Genomic DNA, 26,487 nt, shown 5'->3' with positions numbered 1-26,487 from the left:
AGGAGAAAAATCAAAAGCTGTGTCCCTTCTGGATTCCCAGACTCCTTCAGTCCCTTGAATGTTATGAATGGTTCCATAAATATTATATTTCATTAACCTGTCATATGTCGAACTGGAATCGTCAGTTTGAAAACTCAGGTTTTGATGGATACTTGCCATATTTATCACTAAGTTCCGCAGCTCTTCTCAGCAGCTAGGGCCAAGAGACAGAGAGCGGCGTGAAATCGTGACTTGACAGTTGAAGGCTTGTGTTCCCGAGGTCATCCTAGTCCAGGCCTCACGGCTCCGCTGTGTCTCAGCAGCTGCTTATTTCAGCCTCAGGTCTAGGGAGAGGCCTGTCCAATGAGGTGACTTTACTCCTTGGGGATGCTGACCCCCGCTTTGGGTGGAACCACGGTGCTGCGCCGTAGGGTGTGGTTGCCCAGTGCCGGCAGGAACATCCAACCTAGAATCCTTCCTCACGGCTTCGGGGGCACTCGCAGAGATTCATCGTCAGGGCAGAACCAAAAATAGATGAATTTTTAATTGCAGTGCTTAGCCTGTGTGCACCGAGCCAGGAACACAGCAGGAAACAACGACTAAACTCAGAGGCTGCCAAAGTGCTGCCTGGAAATGAAGACCCTGTTTCCAGAGAGGCACAAGGCGGTGATTATCCCTGTTAGTGTTGGAATGATGGCTGGGGACCCCCAGAAAGAGCAGTGGTCTTTCATTATTTCCTTTTGGACACTCATTTTGCTTCTTTTTCCTCCCAGTTTCCCTGAAACATAGTTCATGGACGGAATTTCCAGCTGGACCAGACTATGAGCTGGGTGGCCTCGGAAGCCATCAGGGTGGAGACGGACGTTTGAAGGGAAAGGGCGCCATGTTTACCGTTCCCCCGGGCTTGCTTTAGCAAAGACCCTCTTCTTTTGTCAGCGAAACAGCGGTGGCTGTGATCGGGCAGTCTGAGGCTTGGATGGCAGGCCTGTCTTCGATTCTGTAGGTCCCTGAGCTGTGCATGTGAAGGTGTCAGGGAACAAGCAAGTTTCTAGAACTGGGAAGGGCTGAGATTTTCTCCGGACACTTTTTTGTGCATTTGTTTCATGGCAGCAATGCCAGTGAAAGCTGTGTGAGGCTTTCCCCTCTGCTCGTAGTTCTGTTTCTGGGCCAGGGAATGCTTCTCCATGTGATTTCAGGGGATCTTGCAAGCCTGGCCTAAGAGCTTCCTGATGTCTAGGCTGGAAGGCAGGATGGGAGCTGTGGAGGCAAACCCAGTATCCTCTTCACACGATCATCCTCAGACTATGAACTGGCCCAGATATGTGTATATCAAAGGCAGCCTCTCCACCTCCCTTCACCTCTAACACACCTCAAGGGGAACTTAAGATGTTCTGGAGCTGCCGATGTGAAGAAGAGGGTGTGGTTCTCCTTCTGAAGGAGTGTGCAGTCAGAAACTGTAGAGCTTTAGACTAAAAATTATTAAAATAATTCTAGTCCAGTTTCCCACCCCTTAGAAGCCCTTGCTTCATGCCTCCGAAAAGAAGTTGTTCATTTTTTACTTGAATGTTGCTAGAAAAGAGAAGCTCACTACTGGGTAGACTTTTGGGAAAGGTAGTTAGGAAATTCTTCCATATGTTGAATCGTTGTCTCATCTGATTAACTTGCTGCGTTTAGTCGTACTTTTGTCCTCTCCGGTCACACTGAAGGAGACTCATCTGTCTCCACCACGACAGGTATCGCTTCTTATAGGAAATACATTGTCCAGAACTATGACCCTTGCCCTTTCTCTCTTGGTAGCTACAAGCACATAACCCTGGCCCAGTTCCTGTCTGCCTGAGTATCTGAGACGGTAAACTTTGCTGTCTCGGGGACGCTGCAGTTTCCATTTATAGCGTGCGGATGGAAGTTCTTTTCATGAAAGGAAAGAATTCGCAACCGGGTGTAGTTTTATCAATGTCCAAGTTTGTCTTTAGGAGTTATAAATATAAAGATTGAGTAAACCGTCAGTACTTTTGTCATAAGAAGTCACAGGCCTAGGGCTGTAGGGACTGTTTCTGCCCTCAGGTAGCTGACAGTCAAATCAGAGACACAAAATGCATCAGAATTCCAGTCAGGTGAATACAACAGATGAAAGTATGTGAAATCAGATGGAGGGAAGTTCCTATGGGTGGCCTAGTTGAGGAAGGCATCCTAGTTTCCCTGGGCTTGAAGCATGAGCACTGTCTCACGGTGGACCCCTCAGGGTTTCTGGTGCCCTCAGCTTCCTTGGGGACTAGGTGATGCCTTCGGTCTAGATGGGGATGGTCCAACTGTCCAAACACAAAGGCCACCTTTTACAGATGGAATTAGCGTAGAAATGGTGGTATGTTTTGGAGCCATCTCTTCTGAAAACAAAATTAAAAGGAAGGAGCGTAATTTGCGGTAGGGCTGTGAACAGGATTCAGGACATGCTGTTCTTTCTGCTGCCACGTGACCAATCACTCATGATATCTTCGGAAGAGATAGAAAGGCCTTGTAGAAATGAGGGGACTGTGGAACAACCAACTCTGCTATGAGGAGGCCTTTGGGAGCATCCCCTGGTGCCGAAGGGAGCCTTGGTTTTGGGCCCCTCCCTGGTTGGAGGCCACTGAGTAGAAGGCCTGATGTCCTCCAGCCTCTTCACCTACCTCTTCTCAGATGTGTCTTGGCTCCTTCTGTAACCTCCGGGGCATTGACCACATTCTGTCTCCTTCTTAACGTTTTTGGCTTCCCGGCTGCAATGGCACCCCTGGCATCAGTCTCTCTCTTGGGTTCTCCTGCCTTGCCTTCTCCTGCAGTGTCAGCGCTCCCATCCTTGACCCTCTGATCTTCTGTTGATCTCCCTAAGTGGTCTCACTTTGTGACTTCATCTGTCATCTATGCACAGTGAAACAACTGCCCACCTGACTTTCGGACCTGTCTCTTTCCTGCTAACTGTTCTGCAGGCACTTCAGACATGGTATCTCCAAAACCAGACTTTTGGTTTTGGTAAACCTGTTTCTCTTATCATTTCTCTTGGTTAAGTCTTGTTACTCTGTCTTCTAAGCTATGAATGTCTGTGATTTCTTTCTCCTTTACCGTCCAGACCAGTCACGGAGACCTATTGATTCTACTCTTCAGTGTCTTGGGAATTTGTCCTTTTAGTTATCTGGGTTCATGCCCTTGTCCTGTCATTAAACTGTTTATGTTCGCTTCTTACCTGGACTCCTTTCTCATGCCTTCTCTCCCTACACCCACCCTGCAACCCCATCCTTTAATATGATCTCCATAAAACCTCAGGTGCGATTTATGCTGCTCTCCCCTCTCCAAGCTCTCCCCCACCACCCCACAATTACCTCTGCCCGTAAAGTCCTTCTTTATGGCGCTTGCTCCTGCCACTTGCCCCTTGCTGTCATCCCCAGATGACCTGTCGTGTCAGAGACATGCACTTCCCTTCGTGGCTCTGTCTTGGCTCACGCCCTGTATTCTGCCAAGAATGCCAAAGCCCTTTGGCCTTTTCTTTTCTGCTTGGCAAATTCCTGTTCATCCCTCAGGACTCATATAAAATGGCATTTTCTCTGGAATCTTTTTTATAGAAACCCTTTCTCACCCCTGCAAAATTAATAACTTTGTCTCTAGGCTACCATAGCATTAAATCACCACACCCCTTGTCACATTGCACTGTAGAAGAATATGTATCTCCATACAGGCCAGCTCTAGGCTGTGAGACCCTAAAGACCAGGAATTGTCTTATATCTGTTTCCTCGGCACCCAGACACATAGTAAGTGTGCAATAGGTATCTGTTAGGGTATGTATTACTTATAGGAGTCTCAGCAGGGACTTTTTTTTTCTTTTTTTTTAAATTAATTAATTAGTTTATTTTTGGCTGTGTTGGGTCTTCGTTTCTGTGCGAGGGCTTTCTCTAGTTGCGGCGAGCGGGGGCCACTCTTCATCGCGGTACACGGGCCTCTCACCGTCGCGGCCTCTCTTGTTGTGGAGCACAGGCTCCAGACGCGCAGGCTCAGTAGTTGTGGCTCACGGGCCCAGTTGCTCCGCGGCATGTGGGATCTTCCCAGACCAGGGCTCGAACCCGTGTCCCCTGCATTGGCAGGCAGATTCTCAACCACTGCGCCACCAGGGAAGCCCAGCAGGGACTTTTTGATCTGGGCAATTGGAGTTCCGGCAGTCGAGGTGTCTGCCTTATGGTGACATAGCTCTCCGTGGAGGGACCAAAACATGGTGCAGGTCTCTTGGTGCCCAGGGAGAGGCGCTGATGTTCTCAACCCTGCCACTTTGCCTCTGATTCCAACTTTTGGTAGCCAGGTTTGCAGGTACTCTTTCCCCTTTCTCCTGCATTTATGTTATACAACAATAAAATGGGATTTATTAATTTCTACTTTAAAACGTGCTATTATGTTAGACTCCTGTTCTATCAGTTATAGCTACTTGTTATAGATTTATATATGCCGTAGATTAAAGGCTCTCCCAGTTACAGCTCTTGATTTCGTGAAATACAAAAAAAAAAAAAAATTGGTTTTTATCCCATGTCTTTCAACTCCCACATATAAAGAGGTTTTCTATGGTTTACAGTTAGATACAAATCCATTAGTCCTTTATATAGATAATTTCATAGACAAAGGGATAACAAGGCCGAGCGATGAAACCTCTCTTTGTATGGATTTTATGTTCCTTTGGGGATGGGTAGGAGGGTCTCAGGAGAGCACTGTACTTGGAGTCAGGAAATTAGGGTTCTACTTGTGATCCTTTAGTTTTCCCGTACTTTAATATTTTCCTCACATTAACTAGGAAAAATAATAACAGCTGTAAATTGCCATACTTAATATAAGCGGTTTAAGTTATGTTTATTTTATGTTTATTATTTTTTTAAACATTATATTTTACTTTATTTTAGTTTTTGGCTGTGTTGGGTCTTTGCTGCTGCACGCTGGCTTTCTCTAGTTCCATCAAGCGGGGACTACTCTTCGTTGCAGTGCACGGGCTTCTCATTGTGGTGGCTTCTCTTGTTGTGGAGCACGGGCTCTAGGCACGCAGGCTTCAGTAGTTGTGGCACATGGCTCAGTAGTTGTGGCTCGTGGGCTCTAGAGCGCAGGCTCAGTGGTTGTGGCTCGCAGGCTTAATTGCTCTGCACCAATTGGGATCTTCCCGGACCAGAGCTCAAACCCACGTCCCCTGCATTGGCAGGTGGATTCTTAACCGTTGCGCCACCAGGGCAGTCCTAAGTTATGTTTAAATTCACCCCTTCCTGATATTTGTACCAAGAGACTATTACCAGGTGACATTAGATGGTCCCACCAGACTTGTGAGTCTGTAATTCACAGGATCCTAATGTGGCCCTGGGAAACAGATGGAGGGGGGTGGTGGAGTCGGTTGCAGGATTTGGAAGACAAACTTAAGACACAGAAAGGCTGCATTGAAGATACAGCCTTCACAGCCGGAGCATCGAAGAATCAGCATAGCTAAGGCATGGGTGGGAATGTCAGAAGTCTCACTTCCGTGCTGCTTCTTTCTTTCAGTTTGAAAAAGAACTTCAGAGAATCTCGGAAGCCTATGAGAGCCTGGTCAAGTCTACCACCAAGCGAGAGTCGCTGGACAAGGCGATGAGAAACAAACTCGAAGGCGAGATTCGAAGGCTCCATGATTTCAACAGAGACCTCCGAGGCATGTCAAGTTCACTCATGTTTTCTCTACCCTAAACGCCCCGTGTTGCTGACAGCCTGACTTCAGGTCCAAGTTATGTTACATAACCTTGTAAATCCCAACCCCCTGGGAAAAGGGCACCAGAGAGCAGAAGTGTTCTTTTCACATTGTAGGTTGTAGGTTGCAGCACTGAGCCTGAGAAGTGACAACCTCTATGCACGAGTCCCTGACAGGGAGGGAGTATGTGTGCAACTCCTTCTTGCTTTAAAAGTACTTAACGTGACTTGTGTTGTGAATGGGAATGTCTGAAAAGACCAATGTTCCATGCACAACCCTTGCCACATCAAGCTGAGGCATTTAGTTGGATTCTTTGAAAGCCAACAGTTAACACTTGCTTGATGTATAGTGTAGAAGGCAGAGTTAGACACATGTCCCTCTTGGAGAAAAAAAAAACCCATAGTGTGAAAAGAGTAGATATATATCAACTTCCTGAAAGCTATGGGCCCCCTGTTACAGGATCTTGGCAACCTCCAACATGCAGAATGATCTGACCCATGAAATTATACTTCACTTTCAGTCAGCCAAGCCATTTTTCAGTTCCCTCGTGTCAAAAGACTCAGTGTACTGGCAGTCTGTAGCTGGAACCTACCTTTTTTTTTTTTATTACTGCAAACCCTTTAGTCTTGGGTATTATGTAAGCTCAATAAAGACTTGTTAGGCTGAATTATTTAATTGAATAGATGAAGATTGACCAAATGGCATGAGCAAGCCTAGAACTCACTGAGTAGAATCTTCATCCATTAGGTCATCTTGACTTGTTTCCTGGTATTTATTTAATTGTTATTTTTAATTTTTTGCTTCCCAGCTATAGAGGGCTGATGGTCAAAGTTAGAGGAGGGCTGGGTTTGAGGCCAAGGGGACTCAACCCCTTTTCGAGGACTCTGCTGGCCTTGCAGGAACCTGTTCTTCGCTGCCTGCCACTGGTGCACACCTTGGCATTAGATTGCATAAAGGCACAGCATGGCGTCTAAGGACTTTTCCTTTTGATGTTCTAGAGCGTCTTGTCCCCCCCCCCCAAGAGTTGTTCAATTTGGGGCTCCTCCCTGGGCATCTCTCAGCACCCAGATCATTTGCCTGTTGGAGGATGACTTAAATGCACGTGCATTTCTTTGTAATCGTTTCCTCTCTGTGCACAGATCGACTGGAGACTGCCAACAGGCAGCTGTCCAGCAGGGAGTATGACGGACACGAAGACAGAGCGGCCGAGGGGCTTTACGCTTCCCAGAGTGAGTCTCCATGCTTACCTATCCCAACTGGGTAGTTCTAAAAACTGGGGGCCTGAGGAAAGAACCCTGTTAGTTTTAAGTAAGTTCTGTGCTGCTTGCTTTTTGTTTGTTAATTTAACATATAAGCTGTTAGGCTGAAGATGAGACCCACCTAGGTCTGCCAGAGACAAAGCCAAGGTTGATGTGTATTATTTCAGTAATGTCTATTCCGACCTCCTTACCTACAGTTTCTGTTTCTCCCTAATGACCTCCATGGGTATTATAGATTACTTCCTGGCACTCGCCACTTGGACTAAGGCACAGTTCTTTTTCCCCATGGAAAGGGAAGGAAGCCTGTGGTGGGATTTGCTCTTCTGTCACATTCTGTGTGTGCCTAGGTTGAGCAGTTCTGGACTGGCTGCCCCTGGCATCATGAAGCCACCTAAATGTTCCCAGCACGTGTCTCAGTAGGTGATCCTCGCTTGCAAACCATTGAGCCCATTTCAGCCAGGAATAAAATGGCTTCCTGTGCCTCGAGATTTATTGGGAGAATATTCTATTAATTTCACCAGAGACAAATGATAGAAGCAAGTGGGTTTTGAGAAACCATCGATTAAGTTTCGAATTTCTGCACATTCATTCACTGTCCAAGTCAGAAATGTAAAACTCCAACTGGCTTTTTTGGGAAGCTGTTTAGAAAACTGAATTCATTTCTCTGTCATAATTCTCAACAACATTGTGAGTTAAGTGCTCACAAACTAAAGACAGTTTGAACAACAAAAAGTCCTGTGCTCAGACTCTGGCCATCCATTGTATAATGGTGGTATTCTGATGCCTGGGTCCCTCAACACAGCTCTACATTTTCAAGGCTGGGAAACAATTGGTTAAACTTTCTAATTTCCAGTACTATTCGTTGGGGTTAAGCTCCTTTGTTTTTCCCAGATTTACTCATGATTGCACTCCAGGTTGAGTCTCAGGTTCATTTTTTAAATTCTATTTTGGCAAATGGACACTAATACAGTCTTGGGCTTTTGCATCAGATTCCTTTGCAATCTTGCAGTTAGGTGAATTGGCCCGTGCTCCAGACTCACATACAAAGCTATATATATCAGCATCTTGAATTATTCACTTTCCTAACAAAAGTTATTTCTTCTCATGGGTGCAGTAGATTTACCATTTCATCTGAGCTTTCATTTGAAAAATGAGTCACCTGTACTATTTGCACTTAGGATTTTGACACCTTAATTTTGGGTGATCGTGTGCTTAGGTAGAATAAGTATCTTTGTGGCAGTTATGTCAGTGATGTCACTTTGCTGATACTCTGCCTTCTTGTCAGGGGCTATTATTTTGTCACTTAGTTTGGGTCAAAATGGAAACGTCAGTGAGTTTCATCTGATGGGCATTTGCTGTAACCTCCCAGCCTAGGCTGTGCTAATGGACTAATAGGTTTTGGTGTCGTGTGTGTTCAGAAATGTTCCCAAAGATTTTAACCTTCTGGCTCAAAACTAAAACATCAATAACGTAGGCAAAGAGGCCCTTCCAGCTTTACAGGGAATGATTTGTTCTGTGCAAACATACGCTGCTGTGTTCCAGAGGCGTAAACAAGAGAGTCCAGGGGCATTTTTCAACTGTTGAAATGTGCCTCAGTGTTGACATGTGATGTAATTGCATCTTGGCAGGACATTTGAAGCAGGTTTGCTAACAGTGATATCTAACCAATTTTTCAGTACCTGGTCTTTTCAGGACATGTGCCTTCCTCACAGCTTTATAATTATTTGCATTAGCTTTTCGTCTCCTGGTGTAGCCAAGAGATGGACTTGAGATGTTATTTCAAATTTACAATAGGTTTTTTTCTTAGTGAATTGGAAGAACTCTTTGTATATGAAGGAAATTAGCATGTCCTCTGCCAAATATAGTGCAGATATTTTCCCCAGTTGGTTTTTTATCTTTGAATATAGTGTTCTTTATCTTACAGAAGATTTTTCAAGTGACTGTATTTATGCCTTCTAGGTTTTATGTCATACTTAGAAATGCTTTTTCCAATCCAAAATTATAAACATATTCACCTATGTTTTCTTCAAGTATATTTATGATTTCATTGTTTGCAAGGCTTATATTTTAGAAGCTAATTAGGGAGGCACAGAAGAAGAGAAATTCATGAAGAACTAACCTGTAGGCAAGGAGACTAGTTAACAGATATTTTAGTATCTGGGCAAGAGAGGTAGAGGTCCTGAACTAAGACAGAAGTAGTAGTGGAGGGTAGGAGACAGATAAACAAGTGACAAATTAGTAGGACTTGGTGACCAATTGAATAATGACAGTGAGAGAGAGAGAAAAGAGTGTGACTAGAGCCACTAGATGTTTGATCATCCTTTACCAATAAAAAGCAGGAGGAGCAGGAGGAGTTGGGATTAAGTAACCAGTGAAGGTTTGAGCATGTTGAGTCATCTCATGCCCATAGCTAAGTGAGCAGGTATAATAACAAAGGTGCAGACGTACCCTGGAGGCTGGTGATGGGTGGTGCTCTCTGTCAGGCTTTCCTTTTAGCACGTGGGCACAGAATGGCAGGCACAAATTACTATCTCTCTTCGCAATTATTAATGTGTTCAGTTATCTGTATAGTTTTTTAGAAGCTCTATTGTAAAAGTACTTTTCAGTGCCTAGTAGTCATAATTATAAACATTGGGCACTCGAGAGGAGCCATCCTTTTTTTTTTTTTTTTTAACATCTTTATTGGAGTATAATTGCTTTACAATGGTGTGTTAGTTTCTGCTTTATAACAAAGTGAATCAGTTATACATATACATATGTTCCCATATCGCTTCCCTCTTGCATCTCCCTCCCTCCCATCCTCCCTATCCCACCCCTCTAGGTGGTCACACAGCACGGAGCTGATCTCCCTGTGCTATGCGGTTGCTTCCCACTAGCTATCTATTTTACTCCTTTTCAAATGAGTCTTTTGAGGTTCTAATGCTTGGCTAAGAGAAAGGGAAGTCTGACTGCATAGCAAATAGTAGTGACTTCTCTGGATCATGCCTACCAGGAGCTAAGGCTATGGTGGGAAGCCCCTGACAACCACCTTGGCCAGTGGAAAAGTTAGAAGGAAAGGGAATAATAACATGTTTGACTTTTTTGCTCAGTTTTCAAGTTGAAGCTTGGAGTCCAGGTCCAAGAACACCCAAGGCACTCTTGAAGCATGAGCGGTCGGGAGGACTTCTGTAAACTCTCAGCTAACGGAAGGGGAACATCCTTCCTGGCATGATTTCTAAATTTCCCTGCTGCCCAGAGTAGTTTTTCTTTAAAGAAACAGAATTCTGCTCTTTAGTTGGAGCCTGATGAAGGCCTGGAAGGACTGCCTTGGTCATTACCACTTAGCTCTACAGGTTGAAATGAACATTCAATAGGGCGATAATCGTGCTCCTCTCGGACATGAGATTTGTCTGTATTAAAAATCTTGCTGAATGAAGTGCTTAGGAATTTGATGAGTCTGAGGAGTGTTTTTCCCTATCACCTCATGGCGTTGTGTTTTTCTCTTTGGAGGAATTCAAAAATGTGTGCGTGTGTTTTCTGGTTTTACTTATTTGTTTTTCCAAATATGTTTGCAGCCAAATTGCTCCTTAAAAACAGAGCATCTAGCCAATTTCCTTTCTGATCTGACTGAGTGAAACTGGGACTTCTTGGTCCTTTAGCTTTTTTAACTTACTGAGAATCCTAGTTTTCCCATTCACTTATTTGTCACATGTATGTGTGCGTGCTTGTGTACACACACACACACACCAAACACAGGCCACTGTCCACTAAACACAGTGCCCTGGGAATGTCTGTCATCATTCTTAGCTCTGTCTTCTAAATAAGTGAAACGTTTTAACTGTTTCTTTCTGAAAATTGGTAACTCTGCAGAATTTCCATCACTAGTAGGTCAGAAAGCCAAAAATAAAATATTAGATGTGGGGAAACTAGACTGGCACAGATGATCTTCTTATATTCTTGAGTGGAGGGGGAGCTGATTAGCTCTGGCAAACTTGTATTATTCCAGGATGAAACCCAGTCATGGTACAGGATGGCCATCAACTCATCTCCCCACCACCACCCCCTTAGGATTCTTTAGGCCCCATGGATTCAGCATATTCGGTTAAACTGAAGTCTATGTAAGTCAGATTCTGGCTTTTGTTAAATGTCCCTGTCCAAGAAAAAAAGGTTTTTTGGACATTCATTTATTTGTTTAAATTAATAAGTAATGGGTGTAAATCAGTCAAGACTAATTCATAGGATTTGATTTCCCTTATAATCCCCATGGGTTTAAAAATGAACCAAAAAAGAGTGTGGGACCACTCCATTAAAAATAATAATAACTTGCCATTTTCAATGTATCTTATAATCGTCATCTTACCCTTGAATTTTATCTTAGGTACTTTGATTTTCTGTCTCTTATAGAACATTCAAGAGACAAAAATAATTTCCTAAAAGAAAATCCCTCTGGTTTTTGTATTTCCTCTAAGGGCTTGTGTGAAACACAAAGCAGAAACTACAATGACATAAACATTAATTCTGTTGACCTACATAGAGCATAAGGAGCTTATTCTGAATCCTCACTGGGTTTCATTACATCATGTTGTGGGTTTCTATCAGGCTTCAGTAGGAAGGAGAGGTTAGATGTTATCACACGTGGATGCACCGGGCTTCTTCCCCCTCTGTGGGCCTGCTGGTGCTTGCAGCTCCTGACTCAGTGGGAAACCCCTACTATAAGCACCTACTCTGCCTACATTCTCTATGGACACCATTCCTTTGCATGGATCTCCTCCACTAGGTGAGAGAACTATAGGCATTTTTTACCAACATCCATCCCCAACCCTCATTAAAACCCTTTGGATCTTTATGTACCTGGCACTCAATAAATGTTTATTGAGGGACTGAGTAAAAGTGGGAAATCCCTGTAACAACAGGCTTGAAATTCTCATCATGGTGCATCAGTATCAAAATGTTCTTTTTAGCTCAATGTCTCCCAGTCATGTTGGGAGCTACCTCTGGTTTTGCTCAGTTATTTCAAGCTATTAGGTGAAATTATTAATGAACTACCTTCAGAATAAGAAGCAACTTAAAAATGCCTGATTTTTTTTTTTTTTTTTTTTTTTTTTTTTTGCCTTCCACCTTCCCCCTTTCCTTCCTTCCTTGGTTTTTCAAATAGGAAGATATTCAGGTAAGGGAAATCTTCTACTATGAGGAACAGTAGTATTTTTTCATGAAAATGACTGCTCTATACTACAATATAGTTGACTTCTGGTTCCCTGACTCCTTCTCTTTACTCTGCTATGGTTATGTTGGAGATGAGAGCTGGCTATGGTATATGAAAGTTTTTGTAGCAGCTGGCCATATTTTCACACTAACCAATCCATAGACCATGCCAGACACCACAGATCAGCTACTGGGCAAAGGGGAAGGAATCGTCCACGAAGCCTGCCAAGGTGCATCTCTTAAACCAAGAAAATGTTCTTGCCCTAAATTAATGATTCTCCTTTTAAGGAGATGATCTTTTAGATGACGTCTATATTTAGTAGGACTGTGCGATTCTAAAAAGCAAAGGTTTTGTAGGCATGGGCTAAAGCAACTAATGTTGGATCAGTTACTGTATCTTCTGGTTCCTGGGCTCTCACTGACATGTTCAGTGACCTGAAGTTAGATGCTTAATCTCCCTGTACCTACATTTCCTCTAAAGAAATAGAGGAATAAATCTCCCCATTTAGGCAGCAGAGCTCTTCGGGCTAATCGGTGATAGGAAATGCAAAGAAGACTTTATACCACGCATTTATTCTGCAACACTTCTTCCTGCTCCTTTGCAACCTTCCTCCACCTTCTCTGAAAGGACCTGCCAGTTTTCAGGGTGGGGTCAATGGGCCGTGTTCCCAAAGAATGCCTGGGTGGCCCGCCGAGCCTTGCTGGGTTTGGAAGGCAGAGCATATGAGTGCTTAAGCCGCTTGATCAACCTTGACAGGCAGCACCAAGAAACTTCAAACCTCCATGACAACCAGCAGCGCACCCAGGCTGCAGGGCATCTGTTTATGTTCCATCAAATCTTCTCCCCAAGTGTGAAAAGTAATGTTCCTCAATTTAGACCGATTTTCCGTTCTTAAAAAACCAGAACTGATGGCAGAACGGTCTCTTGGTCATGTGTTGATATCCAGTGTCTAACAGGTGAACGTGGCTTATGATTTTCACCTTGTTGGTTTTTAAATTATTTATTTGCTTAGCATTCCTGTTTGGGGATTGAAAAATCAAGTGTCTCGAACTTCATTACGATCTGTGTTCCTTGCACTCGTAGCTAGACGGATGGATGGAGGAGGCACAGACTGAAAAACAGACTGAAACCCATTTGCATTTCATGTGGCATCAGGGACCCCTCACTTTCGCTGGCAGTTCAGAGGCAAGAAATCCACGTTCAGGTCTCGGCTCAAATTAAATGGCAGTTATTCAGAGAAGGCTGCCTGAGATAGGATCCGGTCTTCCTTTTATATACTCCGCCAGTAGCCCGTTCCCTTTGTAAACAGTCATCATACTGCAAATAAGGAACTGTTTGGATGATCATCTTCTCTCTTCCCTTACTAAACTGTCCACACCATGAGGGCACGGACCCTGACTGTCATCCTCACCATCGTATTCCCAGGTCACCGTGTTTCAGAAGCTGGCACAGTGCCTGGTGCTTAGAAGCATTTAATAAACATTTATTGGATGTTGAATGAAATGATGACCATTATCACGTATTCAGAAAGAGTTATTGGCTACCTACCATGCATGCGCAGTGTTCTAGGTCATAGGTCAGCAAACTCTTTCCGTAAAGGGCCAGAATGTAAATAATTCTCTGCTTGGGGGCCATAACTACTCAACTCTGTCCCCGTAGCCCCAAAGCCGCCATAGACGAGCCGTGGACAAGTGGCCTGGATTTGGCCTGCAGGGCATAGTCTGTGAACCTCTGCTCCAGGCACTGGTCATGGAAGAGAAAGGGAAAGAAGAAACCCCAGCAAAAGGAGAATAAAGAAAAATAAAGAACTTCAGAAGTATTTAGGTCTTATTTTGTAAATTGTCCTAATTTATAAATCAGGATATAACTGTTATTTTCTTTCCTGGGAGAGTTCCACAGTCATCTTTTACTTAATTCCTAATCGGGTGAGCATGATTATTTCACATTAGATAAACTGAGACACATACAAATGCAGTCACAAACCTTAGTTACCCCAGTGGGGATCCACAATTAGCTAACGATGGAGACAGGGCTGGGCAGGACAGCTCTGTGGTTAGCCACGGCTAGTAACTGCCTGGGTAGTGAGGTCTCAGGGGTGCCTCTCCCAGCAGGACCATAAATCCTCCCATAAGCATCCTGCTGTGAGATGATGTCTGCAGATCTTATATATCAGGGTTGGAAAGGACCTGAAAGGTTACCAGCGATACACGTGTCCTCTGAACCAGAGCTCATTAAAAGGCCATCTGATGGCCGTTGTGAGTGACAGTGTTTCCAGAGGCTGTTGATCTAATGGTTCAAAGTTTATCTTCAGGTGGAGTTGCAGGGGTGCTCCCTTGTCATCTAGCCTTCAGGTCCTGGTTCAGGTCATCTAACGGCAGTAACAGCTGCCACCACGGACTGAGCACTTACTGTGAGCCAAGGACTGTGCTAGCCTCTGTAGGTACACCGTCTCTGTTCATCCTCCAAGCAGCCCTGTGAGGTAGGTGTTACAGGTATTTAATAGATGAGGAAACTGGGGCAAAGGAAGGTTAAGCAACTTGTTCATGGTCATACAGGCAGGTAAGTGGAGAAGACAGGTTTTGAACCCAGGGCATCCTGACTCTGTAGAGCTACTTCCTGTGTACCAGGGAGGTGGGAAGAGGTGGCAGGGTTGGACTCCCCATGATTTTAGAGCTCATTTAGCGTGGCCTCCATGCTTCGTTAAAGAAGAAACTGTGACCAAGGATGATCAGATGACTTGTCCAAGGCGCCCTAGGCGCTTAATGCAAGACCATGACGAGAACACCTCCTTTTTCTTGTTTTTTCCTTCCCCTTCTCCAAAGGTCATCTCTGTTGGCTCTGGGGGTGATGAAAGATTTCACATTTTTACCCAGAGAAGAATCCAGCCTTAGTAAGCGAACATAAATAATTCTTGTACTAGAAGTCTTACTGCAAATTATAGCCCAGTACTGTGACTTAATAATAATGTATTCAAGTCATCTCAAATGAGTTCTAACTACTGGAATGAACATTCTGTGTTTCTGACTTCTACATCTGTCTTTGAACCAGAGCCAATTATCATAAAAGGCCTTGCTGGATAATCCACTACAGATACAAAAACAAAAAAATTGTTGAGACCAGCATAGAGTTTAGACTCTTAAAAGTTTTCTCAACATGTCTATGAAATTAAACTCTTTGTTATCTGGATGATAAGAATAAAAAATTAGCAGAATACAATGAGTAACCCTGTGGTATAGTTTCTTACAATTAGTTTTTGAAATTATTTTTGGTTCATGAATTGGAGGGAGAACATACAGTTGTATCTTAATGGAATCCAAGAACTTTGACAGGACAAAGTGTTTGCTTTAAGTTCAGAAAATTTGGTCTTGGACCATTAAAAATAAGCTTGCATCTGCTACTAATTTTCTTCTTGCCGACAAAGACTGTGGTTTGGTAGAAAGAAGAAGAATAAAAGGATCTGCTCAAAGCAAGTTACAAAAATGACAACGGGAGGGGTCGCAGAAGTTAAAGGAAGGGAGAACATATAATTGCAGGTGATGCATTTCTTTCTCCCTGGTCAGTCCTAGATTGAGTCACTTCTGTCCCAGATATAACAATTTCCCCAGCATCAGCTTCTATCTTTCAGCCAGGTTTTGGCGTTAAGCCATATCTGCCCTTCAAAGGGCCCATTTAGAAAACATCATTTTATTATACATATTATAATAATGCCTTAATAAAACCCAATATAGGTATATAATATATACCTATATGTACATACAATAAAGTGTACACATTTTAAGTGTACAGTGCCATGAAATGTGACAATGGCTACAGTCCAGCCCCAGCACAGGTGCAGCTCTGTCCTCTGCAGTGAGTGGCCTCCCGCGCCATCTGTCTGCCTGCCTCACTTTTCCCTCCTGTCAGGTCATTGCTCTCTGCATTATATCCAGGCTTCATGGCTGTTTTCTGCAGGGGCAGCCAGATTGTCTGGTAGGGTCTTACTTTGTCATACCTGGAAATAGACGTGTATGTTATTTATCTTTTTTGTGTTAAGAAAAGAGAAAGCAAAATAGGACTTCTGTGGAGGTTATAGAAAGTGTAAGTTATCAGGTTTAGTTGATAATCGATTCACGCGTAGGTGTATAGTCAAAATCAAATGCCCTGTGCATCCTGTATTTATGTGGCATTTTTAATTCATTGCTTAATGTGTTATTACGCTGTCTGCAGTGACACAGAAGTAGCAGTACATTTTTACTTCACGTTAAAAAAAAATAAAGTGGAAGGTTTAACAGTACATGTGGAAGCTGAGCTGGATGAATGGGTGTATATTCAGTCAAGTGAGTTTGCAGGCTACATATATATAAATCTAGGCAGGTAAAAAAATACCTATGATTTATACCTGGGTGTATAAGTATAGTTTCTAAAATAAAAATGCAGTATGAAGAATGAGTAGATTAGAAAAAGTTATATTAAGAGAGCTTTTACTGGTATTCAAAGAAATATTTTACCAAATCATACCTGAGATATTTTACGTTTGGTGCTACAAAAAGTAGCACTTTGGGGTGTTAAACTCACTTCCTGGATATTAAAGAGCAATAGATAAATTAAGTATGTTAAGACCAAAATGTGTTGTTTTCCTCCATTAGATTAATAGAAGATTTTGTGGTTAGGCTTTGTTACTTTCCAGTGATAAGCATCTGAAAAGGATCATTTTTGAGTTTTATTTTAAATATCCAGTTAGAATTTGATCTTGTATCGATAGGATCCTCTTATTCAGTGACTGTTGCCTAAACTTGTCATATTTCTTTCTTTACATACGCAACACTTCCGCTATCTTAGATTGCTAAAGTCCTACAAAGACAGAGGGGTTTAGACACATTATGAAGTAAGCCCAGTAGGAAGGATAAGTCAGACAGACATCAGCCACTGTACCTGGAGTACAAGCAGGATATGGTATAAAGACTCGTGAAAGAACTACTTCCCCCAGCAAAGTGTTTGTGTGCAGGTTCTCCCGTACAGGAGAGATCTGTTTTACTGAAGGGATCAGAAAAGCTTCGTGCAGTGTGTAGCCTTTAGGGTGGGCCTGGGAAACTAATTTGCATGTTAGAGTAATTTCGCTGCCATAATACTTTGTAAAAGGGAAAGTTTTTCTTTTCCTTTTAACTTGGAGCAACAAAGATTGAATAAATCCTTCACACTTTAGGCTTTGCCTCCCTTTCTCGTATTGATTCATTTTGCCAAAAAAATGTCTTCCCTACATGTTAACAACAGCCATTTCCACAAATCTGTGTTTCTCTTGTGATGTCTGAGCCATTGGCTTTCAAACTCAGAGCTCTTGTTTAAAAGGAAGCGTATCTGGAAGCCCAGTATGTAAAACGCACGAAACCCGAACAAATTTCTGGTTGAGACAGGGGTGCGTTTGTCAGAAGCCTCCTCCTTCCTACGTGGCCCACTGCACCCCTTTTCTCCTCTCCCCATCCTTCTCTCTCCCAGGGCTCCGCAGAACAGAGTTTGGTTGAACTCCCCTTCTTAATTTTCTTTATTACAGAATTCGTTTTAAAACAGTTCACTCTCAGCCATTTAAAACAAGCCCTGGCTGGAGTGTCCCTGTGTTTGTTAACAGACCTATTTAGTCTCCCACTCACAACCCTTGTCTCCCGTTGCCTGGAACCATGGCAACCTTCACATGCATACAGGGAAGGCAGAGAGCCCAACACCCTTTTCTGAAATAACGAGCTTCCTTACCTGAGAAACTTTATCAGCAAATTTTTAAAAGATAACAGAAAGCCAAACCAGGGGCATATGGGGTCAGCTTTGTATTCTATCGCTTTTTCATTTCTGAATGAATGAGTGTGGCTTTTAAAGGTAGGTTATCTCTTATGTTGTTTTGCATCAAATAAACCTCATGTGAACAGATCACTCTTACACGATGTGAACATTGCTCTGTTTGGCTTATATTTTGGGGATCTCTTTCTGGGTTTGCCAGTTTGACACTCAAACTGGGGTGAAGGGGTGAGGGCAGATATAAGAATGAGCTTCCGAGGGTAGCATGTCTTTGAGGCAGAATGAACCTAAATAGCTTTGCGGATAGTGAAGTAGTTGGAATACCTTCCTATTGTCTTTCCACTCCCACAACCTCAAAAGAAAGGACTTCCAAGAGGATCTGACTTCAGTTACCCCATAAATCATAGCTGACCCTCGGAATAGGCTCCTTCCCAGCGGCTGCTCAGAATTATAAGATACGGTGCTGGGATATGGAACTCAGGGCCAAAGAATCCTGAGGAAGAAGAAACAGGAGGACACATTTTAGGAAGAGATAACATGGCAAGTAATTATTCAGACATCTTTTCAGAAGAGGGAGTCCATTTTATCAGTATGGTGAAGTGACTAGTTACCAGAGTCAGTGCCATTAGTGTTGGTCAGCCTTGTCCTAAGGCATTACTATCAAGTCCTTTCTTGGTGGAGATGGGAATAGAGGTGTAAAGAAACAACAGAGAGTGTCTTAGTGATTTTTTGGTTACAAAAAGAAAAATCCAACTGGGCTAGCTTAGGCCCAGATAAGAGGAATTTTTTTTTTTTAATTTATTTATTTATGGCTGTGTTGGGTCTTCGTTTCTGTGCGAAGGCTTTCTCTAGTTGCGGCAAGCGGGGGCCACTCTTCATCGCGGTGCGCGGGCCTCTCACTGTCGCGGCCTCTCTTGTTGCGGAGCACAGGCTCCAGACGCGCAGGCTCAGTAGTTGTGGCTCACGGGCCCAGTCGCTCCGTGGCATGTGGGATCTTCCCAGATCAGGGCTCGAACCCGTGTCCCCTGCAGTAGCAGGCAGATTCTCAACCACTGCGCCACCAGGGAAGCCCTTTTTTTCTTTAAAGAAGTATCTTTGTGTGTGAAGGAGGCCCCAGGCAGGACGTGTAGGCAGGCCTCGCAGGGGCCAGGGGCCAGGGGCCGGGGGCCTGGGCTGGCCTGTTTGTGAGAATCAAGGGGCAGATGGTTCTGGGGGGCTCCGTGTTTGTCCATGTGGCTATGTTTCCTGCTCTCCCTCTCACCGTGGACTCTCATCCATCTCTCCACGTCCATCTGCTTGAGTCTTCACTCTCCACCGTGTGCTTGCTCTGTTTCTCTAGTGCACGCGCGGGATGTGCTCACTAGCCTCAGAGCTCGCCTGCCTCTCCGTGTCTGCGTCCCCCTCTCGCCCAGGCTCACCCTCACACGGTCCCAGACCAGAGACTCTCCGTGACTCTGCTCAGGTCACAGGGCCCTTCAGGTTTGATCCTGTCAAATGGGGGGTGGTGGGTAGGGGAAGGTGAGCAGGGTCTTGTGATGCAGACGGGCTGCTCAGGACTTAGCCCTGTGAAGGGAGGAGTATAGTAGACATGCTTCCAAGTGGAGTGTTGTCTGAGCAGCCACTGTGAAAGCTGTCTACTCCAGGTGAGGACACACTTGCCTCTTTTTGTTTTTTAATTGAAGTATAGTTAATTTACAATTTTGTGTTAGTTTCAGGTGTACAGCAAGGTGGTTCTGTTTTATATATATATGTGTATGTGTATGTATGTATATATATGTGTATGTACGTATACATATATAGTCCTTTTCAGATTCTTTCTTATTATAGGTTATTACAAGATATTGAGTATAGTTCCCTGTGCTGTACAGTAGGTCCTTGTTGGTTATCTATATATAATCGTGTGTATCTGTTAATCCCAAACTCCTAATTTATCTCCTCCTTACCATCCCCTTTGGTAACCATAAGTTTGTTTTCTATGTCTGTGAGCCTATTTCTGTTTTGTAAATAAGTTCATTTGTATCATTTTTTTTTTACATTCCACATATAGGTGATATCATGCTATTTGGAGAAAGACCTCTCTTTTGCCTTCCAAGCATTCTAGTGAATTAGTCACCCCTTGGTCAAGCTGGTGGCAACCAGACTCCTCTGTCCCTCCAGCTGTATTGGGCTTAGGGAAAAACTCATCAAAAACCCATTCTTTCAGGAAAGACCTAGAAAATGAATTCCTCCTTGAGAAGGGCCAGGTTACAGCTTTGCACCCCGCCATGAGCTCCAGCCATAAGTTGGAGCACTGCATTAAAAACCAGCAGCGCAGCACACGGTGCCCTGACACCTCCACTGCCAGATCCCACGCCCATGTTCCACCTGTTTCTCAACAGAGGTTACTAGGATCCACCACCCAATGGTTCAGCTAGCAGTCAAGCTTAGTGCTCAGATAGTAATTGCAGAAACTCTTTCACCAGACTGTCCACTTCGAACGTTACGCAGAGCTGGCAAAGGAGGGTAAGATGGAAGGGGAACATCTTTGAATTCTGGGCCCTGTTCTCACTTCCATCCACTTCTGCTCTTTTTCAAGCAAAGAGACTAACCTAGGGGTAGAGGCACAAAAGCAACTACCATTTGACCTGTTGCAAGTATCATAGCTCATCTTGCTTCAGATTTTTCAGTTGTCAAGTGGAGTTGATATAAGGATTCAGGAAATAAGGTTCTGTTGTAAAACTGAAGGCACAGTGCCTGGGTGTCATGTGTCTTAGCTCTTGCTGTTTATTAAGTATCTGTTATGTGCCAAGCCCCATAGTAGGTGTTTTACAGGTCATCATTTTAATCCTCATAACAGTCCTGCAAAATAGTCTTATTAGTTCCATCTGAGGAGATGGAGTCTGGAGAGGGGAAGTCATGTGTCCAAGGTGAACCAGTATGTTGAAGGTGCCAGAATCACACCAGGTCGGCCTGGCTACAAAGCGCATGCCATCGCTGTGGTTTCCAGAATAAACTGTGTGCGAGCAGACATCCTCTGTGTAAATGGGACCGGAGCCATCAGGCTAAACAACGCCCTGCTCCACACAGTTGAGGGTAATTCATATCCACTGAGTAAACAGACCATTCTGGGCAAGAGTTCCCTTGTGTCAACTTGCCTGTTCTAGGAATTCTCAGTATATACATTGGAGCACAGCCAAAAGTTCAGTGTGAGGCTGATCTTTGTTGAGATCCATCCCAAGGGGGCTTAGCTAATAAACAGACTGAAAGGACTTTTCCTGTGAGGTGGTTTCACTCATGGGACTCACCCTTGGCATCTCCCAAGAGATAACTTTTTCCAGTGGTTCTGACACACCCAGTTCCCGTGTCTCCAGGGAGTTAAGGGGCACAGTGACCCCCACCACATAAGCTCACTGCCCGGACACCACCTCCTCCTCACACCCTGGCCTGAGGTAGGGGTCCTTCCTGTGTTGTTGCAGTCCCTGCGCAAGCATCTGTTAGAGCAGCCGGTCACATTGCCTCTGCCGGTGTCCCTGCCTCTCTTCCCACCTGGCTGAGAGCAGAATGCTCCGTCCTCCGCCCCTTGTAGCCCAAGAATTTATCACAGTTTTTCGACAACAACAATAACCTTGGCATTATCACAGTTGACATTTACTGGGTACTTAACTATATGCACTTTGAAGTGGGTACTGTTGTGATCCTCACCTTAAAGGCAAGAAAACTGAAGCACAAAGACGTTCGTTTACTTCATGTCACAAAACCATGAGTGGTCGAGCTGGATATGAACCTGGGAAGCTTGATTCTAGATCCGTGCTTTTATCTAGTTCTCTGTAATGCCTCCATGTAGCAGATGCTTAATTAATTAATATTTGCAAAGGGGCGCACGTGAGGATTAATTGCTGTATTTTGAGATACAGGATATGATTTGTGACATACTTAACTCTGTGCCACAATGAGCTGTGTTACAATGGCGCTCTCCCACGCCCCCTGCTTCTGTTATCCTGTGGGTCTTCATCCCCGCACACTTGCACAGCAGAGGCACTATAGCGCCGTGCCTGTGAACATGCATTAGAGAGAGGCCGATGCCGGTTCTCGCTCTCCCACTGACGAGCGTCACTTCTGTGGACACGTTACTTATCCTTTCTTAATGTCATGTTCCTCCACTGGAAGATGGAAATAATAATAGCGCCTACCTCATAGAGTAAACTTAAAGGAAATAATATAAATGGAGTAATTAAAGGGAATAGTATAAGTCACCATTCCTGGAACACAGTACCCATTCAACAAACATGAGCGGGTTTTGTTATTATCACAATTGTCATGAACATCGGTTTTTAAAACTTTGCCATCGAGAACACTACTTCCTGTCAATGGACAAGGAGTTCTGAGCCAGTGTGAGTGATACTAACTGATATTACTTCAGCCTGAAGTCTAAAGTCACCAAACTCAGGACAAAGATGTTTGGACCCATGAATTCCAGAGACCTGATAAAGCATTCCAGAGCTAATGGATGGAGTCTTCATCCGATACCCACATCTTTGTCCTGATGTGCACACTGTGAGGTTCAGGGAGCCTGGGCAGAGAAGGGAACCAGAGACGTTCAAGGTCAGTACCAGCCATCTGATGAGTGGTGGCTTCAGAGGTAGAGTGGACTGCTGCATAACAAAGGCTGTCAGGAGATCCCAAGGATGCCAAATGCTAAACGCTAACAAGAGCTGCCATTTATTATACCATCGGCAATGAACTTGGCACACAGTAGTGATTCATTCATTCATTCCTTCATTCATTCAACAATATTTATTGAGTCAGACAATGTTCTAGGCTCAGGGAATCAATAATGACCTAAACAGGTAAAGTCTTAGATATTTCGGTCCTTTTATACTTTATATGCATCATTTCCATCAACAGAGTCATCACAACAACACCATGATCTAAATGTTATCTTTCCCGTTTGATAGATGAGGAAGCTGAGACTCAAAGAGGTTATACCGTACTCAAAGCCTCAGAGCTGGAAAGTGGTGAACCTAGAATTTGAACCCAGTTCTTTCTGATGCTAAAGTCCATTCTCTATCCGCAATATGATACTGCCTATCAAGGGAATAGCAACTGTTGGATGCGTGTGTGTGTGTGTGTGTGTGTGTGTGTGTGTGTGTGTGCCTGCGCATGTGTGTTGGAGGGGAGGGGAATTCATTAATTCAGAAATCCAAATGTTTGTCATTGTGACACAGCAATAATTATGACCATCAATTTGAAAACTGCAAGAAGCTCTGGTTTTGGCCTCTAGACTTTGCCTCTGGCCAAAATTGATGTGTCCTTGACTGCCCTCAACAAAGACAAGAACTGTTAAGCTTAGGTTGACAAGCAGGTAGAAGCTCTGAAATCGGTGGTTCATTGCCAGGCCTGCCCACTGAGTAACTAACTCCCGGGTGCCCTCCAGAGCCTGGACAAGGGCAGTGGGCACCACGCCTGTTCAGATGTTGTCCAAACCCAGGGAGTTAGTGCTCAAATGTCAGTAATTTTGCACAGAAAGCGTGAAATGCTCTGGTCCGCCCTGGGCAGAGGATGGTAGGGCCCAGAGCCAGTGGGCTGCTCCTGGGCCATTTGTTTAGGCCTCTTGCATGCCCGCTCTCCATGCACTGGGAAGGAAGTTTCGGAGGCAGCATTTCATGCCACTGAAAGGGAGAAGGGGGGAGGGCAGTTGGTCATTGCAATGGGGTATAAGAGCCCAAAAGTAATGCTCTCTTCTGGGTCAGAATCTTGGTGGCCTCGTTTTGTTTCCGAGAGGCGCCGTTATTTCTAGGCATCACAGCCAAGGCTCGCTTTACAAGTCTGCTCCTTCATTCTGTTCGTTCCGAAGCTGTTCCGTTGCACCCTGTTCCCGTCGACATAAGCTCACAAAGCAAGGGCAGTGCAGTCAAGCGGGAAGGACGTTGTAGTGGCCATCAGGAGACCCGGAATCTGGCCCTGGCTCTGCCCCAGCTGGCGGGGCACCTTGGATGAGTGCCTTTGCTCCTGGGCTTTCCTTTCCTCACCCGTAAAACAAAGGGGGCGGAACTGGATGGTGATGTTTCCTACGATCCCTTCCGACTTTAAAATTGCGAGTTGTTTATTGAGTATTGGCAGCCTTAAAGTGTCTTTGCCCTGTATTCAAAACCACATTTTTCCTGCTCCTTATAGACAGCGTTCTTTCTATTGCTTCAGTGCCCATAAGGCTGGTCCTTAATGTTTGATAACTCTTTGCTAAATGAATGAATGGCTATACAAGGAAATCATGAATGAGTGAAACCACTGTCACGTGCTTGCATAGCTTTGCAGACTTTGGTTCTTGGTGTTTCAGTTTGGTTTGCTAGGAGGACTAGATAACCAGTACGAGGCATCTGAGTGGTGTGGGCACAGAGAAATCAATTTCTAACTGTTGTTGTTGCTCTTACCCTTATAATTATACAACCTGTTTTCTACAAATTTGGAAAAGTGTGCATAGGGTTTTGTAACCACCTTTTTTCAACAATGACGATATTTTTCCTCATCACTAATATTCTCTTACTTAGCTTTACTGGGTGCATCCTATTCTGTTGTAGGGTTTACTGTAGTTTATTTAACCAATCCCTTAATCTTACACAGTAAGTCCATTCAAGTGTTTCCATATTATAATCAGCATATCTAAATATTCTAAATTACTTTAAAAATAAAATATACAGGCATAGCTTATTTTATTGCGCTTTGTTTTATTGCATTTTTTGCAAGTTAAAGGTCTGTAGCTACCGTGCATTGAGCAAGTCTCTTGGCGCCATTTTTCCAACAGCATCTACTCCACGTGTCTATGTTATGTTTTGGTAATTCTCACAGTATCTCAGACTTTTTCATTATTATTATACTTGTCATGGTGATATGTGATCAGTGATCTTTGATGTTACTGTTTTCATTGTTTTGGCATTTTTTAGCAATAAAGTATTTTTTAATTAAGGTACCTACATTGTTTTTTAGACATAATGCTATTATTGCACATTTAATAGACTACGGTATAGTGTAAACATAACTTTTATATACACTGGGAAACCAAAAAAAAATCATGTGACTTGCTTTACTACGGTGGTCTGGAACGGAACCTGCAACATCTCTGAGGCATGCCTGCATTGCTTTTGTAACAGGAGAAATGTTTTCAGTAAATAATACTGATCTCGTGACAGCGGGGGCCCTGCCTGCTTAAGGAAACTGGTGGATGAGTCTATAGGAGAGCTGTGTGGAAGCCACTGTGAGGCAGCCTCTCCTCTCCCTGTGCAGAGCAGCAGTGATCACCAGCAGCTACAGTGTCACTGAGTGAGAGGAAAGCTGTTTCCCCACATCCAGAGCACTTTGTCTTTCCTCTCTTGAGCAGAACTAAGAGAAAAGGTGAGGCCAGGTCATATGGAAGAGGACCCAGCCAGAGACTGGAGGCCTGGGTTGAAGCTCCCCTCTACTGGTGGCCTCAGAGCGAAAGCTTAACCTTCTGGACCTTGGTTTATGTTTCTATGAATGAGAGCGTTAGTATTATCGTTAGTATTGCCTGCCTTTCCATCACTGGTTTGGAAGGTAGAAGCTGGAGAGCTTGTGAGCCTGAAAGGAAATCATAGGTCCAAGGTTAATTTGAAGCCTTAAAGTAAATGTTGTACAGAAGTGAGCCCCTGAGAACACAGGGTCACTGGTTCTTTTTGTGCCGTTCATCTCTGGAACTGTGACCTGGACTATACCTATAGTTGACAGTGGTTTTTGAGAAAATCCTTGCTTTACACACCACCGCTGTGAATAGGGAGCAAAGGCAGTAATTCAACCCTCTACTTTTTGTATGCTTTTTTTACTTTTAATCCTTGCCAGATGTAGACTGGCAATGAGCCCAGAGGGTGAGTGCTTTCTGATAGAGGTCGTTTTGTTCCCATCTCCCTTCTAGACAAAGAATTCTTGAAGGAAAAGGAGAAGTTAGAAATGGAGTTAGCGGCAGTGCGGACCGCGAGTGAGGACCACCGGAGACACATCGAGATCCTGGACCAGGCTCTGAGCAACGCCCAGGCCAGGGTCATCAAGCTGGAAGAGGAGGTGAGCCCGCGGGGTGGGGCGTGGGGTGGGGTGCGGTGCGCAGAGCGCCGAGGGCCTCCGTTTCCGTTTCCTAACCCAGCAACTTTAACCACAGCCAACTCCAAGGGAGTTGAGTCAGGCGAGCGATGTAGGTGACCTCCCAAATAAAAATGAATAAAAACAGAATTTATCCACCCCAGAGCCGGGCAGAGGATGAGAGGCAGACGTGAATAACCATCAGCAAAGAGTTCAGTCTCAGCCATAAACCCAGGCTGCTGCCCACTGGCTGGCAGGTGTCCAAGGCTGAAAATAAATGGAAGGACTGGGAACCACTGGTGCCTGTGGAGAAAAGAGACTCAATTAACAGTTCAAGTGCTGTGTCTCTGGGCTCTCGATTGCGTAAAAAAGGCCAAGTCTGCTGATGGGGTGGGATTGGGGTGGTGTTCAGCAAACCTGTCTCCAATTTTCAGAAGTTGGCTTGGCCGGGTAATGACCCCCCAATCCAGGAAACGTTGATGCCGCTCAAGCGTGATGGGTTTAGCGGTTTCTGATGAAATCCAGCCTTT

At 44.2% G+C, this 26,487-nt stretch overlaps 1 protein-coding gene across 8 annotated transcripts in view; it reads left to right on the top strand.

Annotated features, from left to right (window-relative positions):
• AMOTL1 (angiomotin like 1) overlaps positions 1-26,487 on the top strand; it is a 162,025-nt gene that overhangs the window by 111,363 nt on the left and 24,175 nt on the right. For all 8 annotated transcript variants that reach the window (XM_059930570.1, XM_059930565.1, XM_059930564.1 and 5 more), the window contains 3 exons: positions 5,512-5,656; positions 6,832-6,921; positions 25,797-25,942. In XM_059930570.1, coding sequence (XP_059786553.1) covers positions 5,512-5,656; positions 6,832-6,921; positions 25,797-25,942 — 381 coding nt within the window. The remainder of the gene's footprint in view (positions 1-5,511; positions 5,657-6,831; positions 6,922-25,796; positions 25,943-26,487) is intronic.

Source organism: Balaenoptera ricei, chromosome 8 (assembly GCF_028023285.1).
Source record: "Balaenoptera ricei isolate mBalRic1 chromosome 8, mBalRic1.hap2, whole genome shotgun sequence".
NCBI classification, from domain to species: domain Eukaryota; kingdom Metazoa; phylum Chordata; class Mammalia; order Artiodactyla; family Balaenopteridae; genus Balaenoptera; species Balaenoptera ricei.
This window is presented reverse-complemented; position numbering and strand designations above follow the sequence as displayed.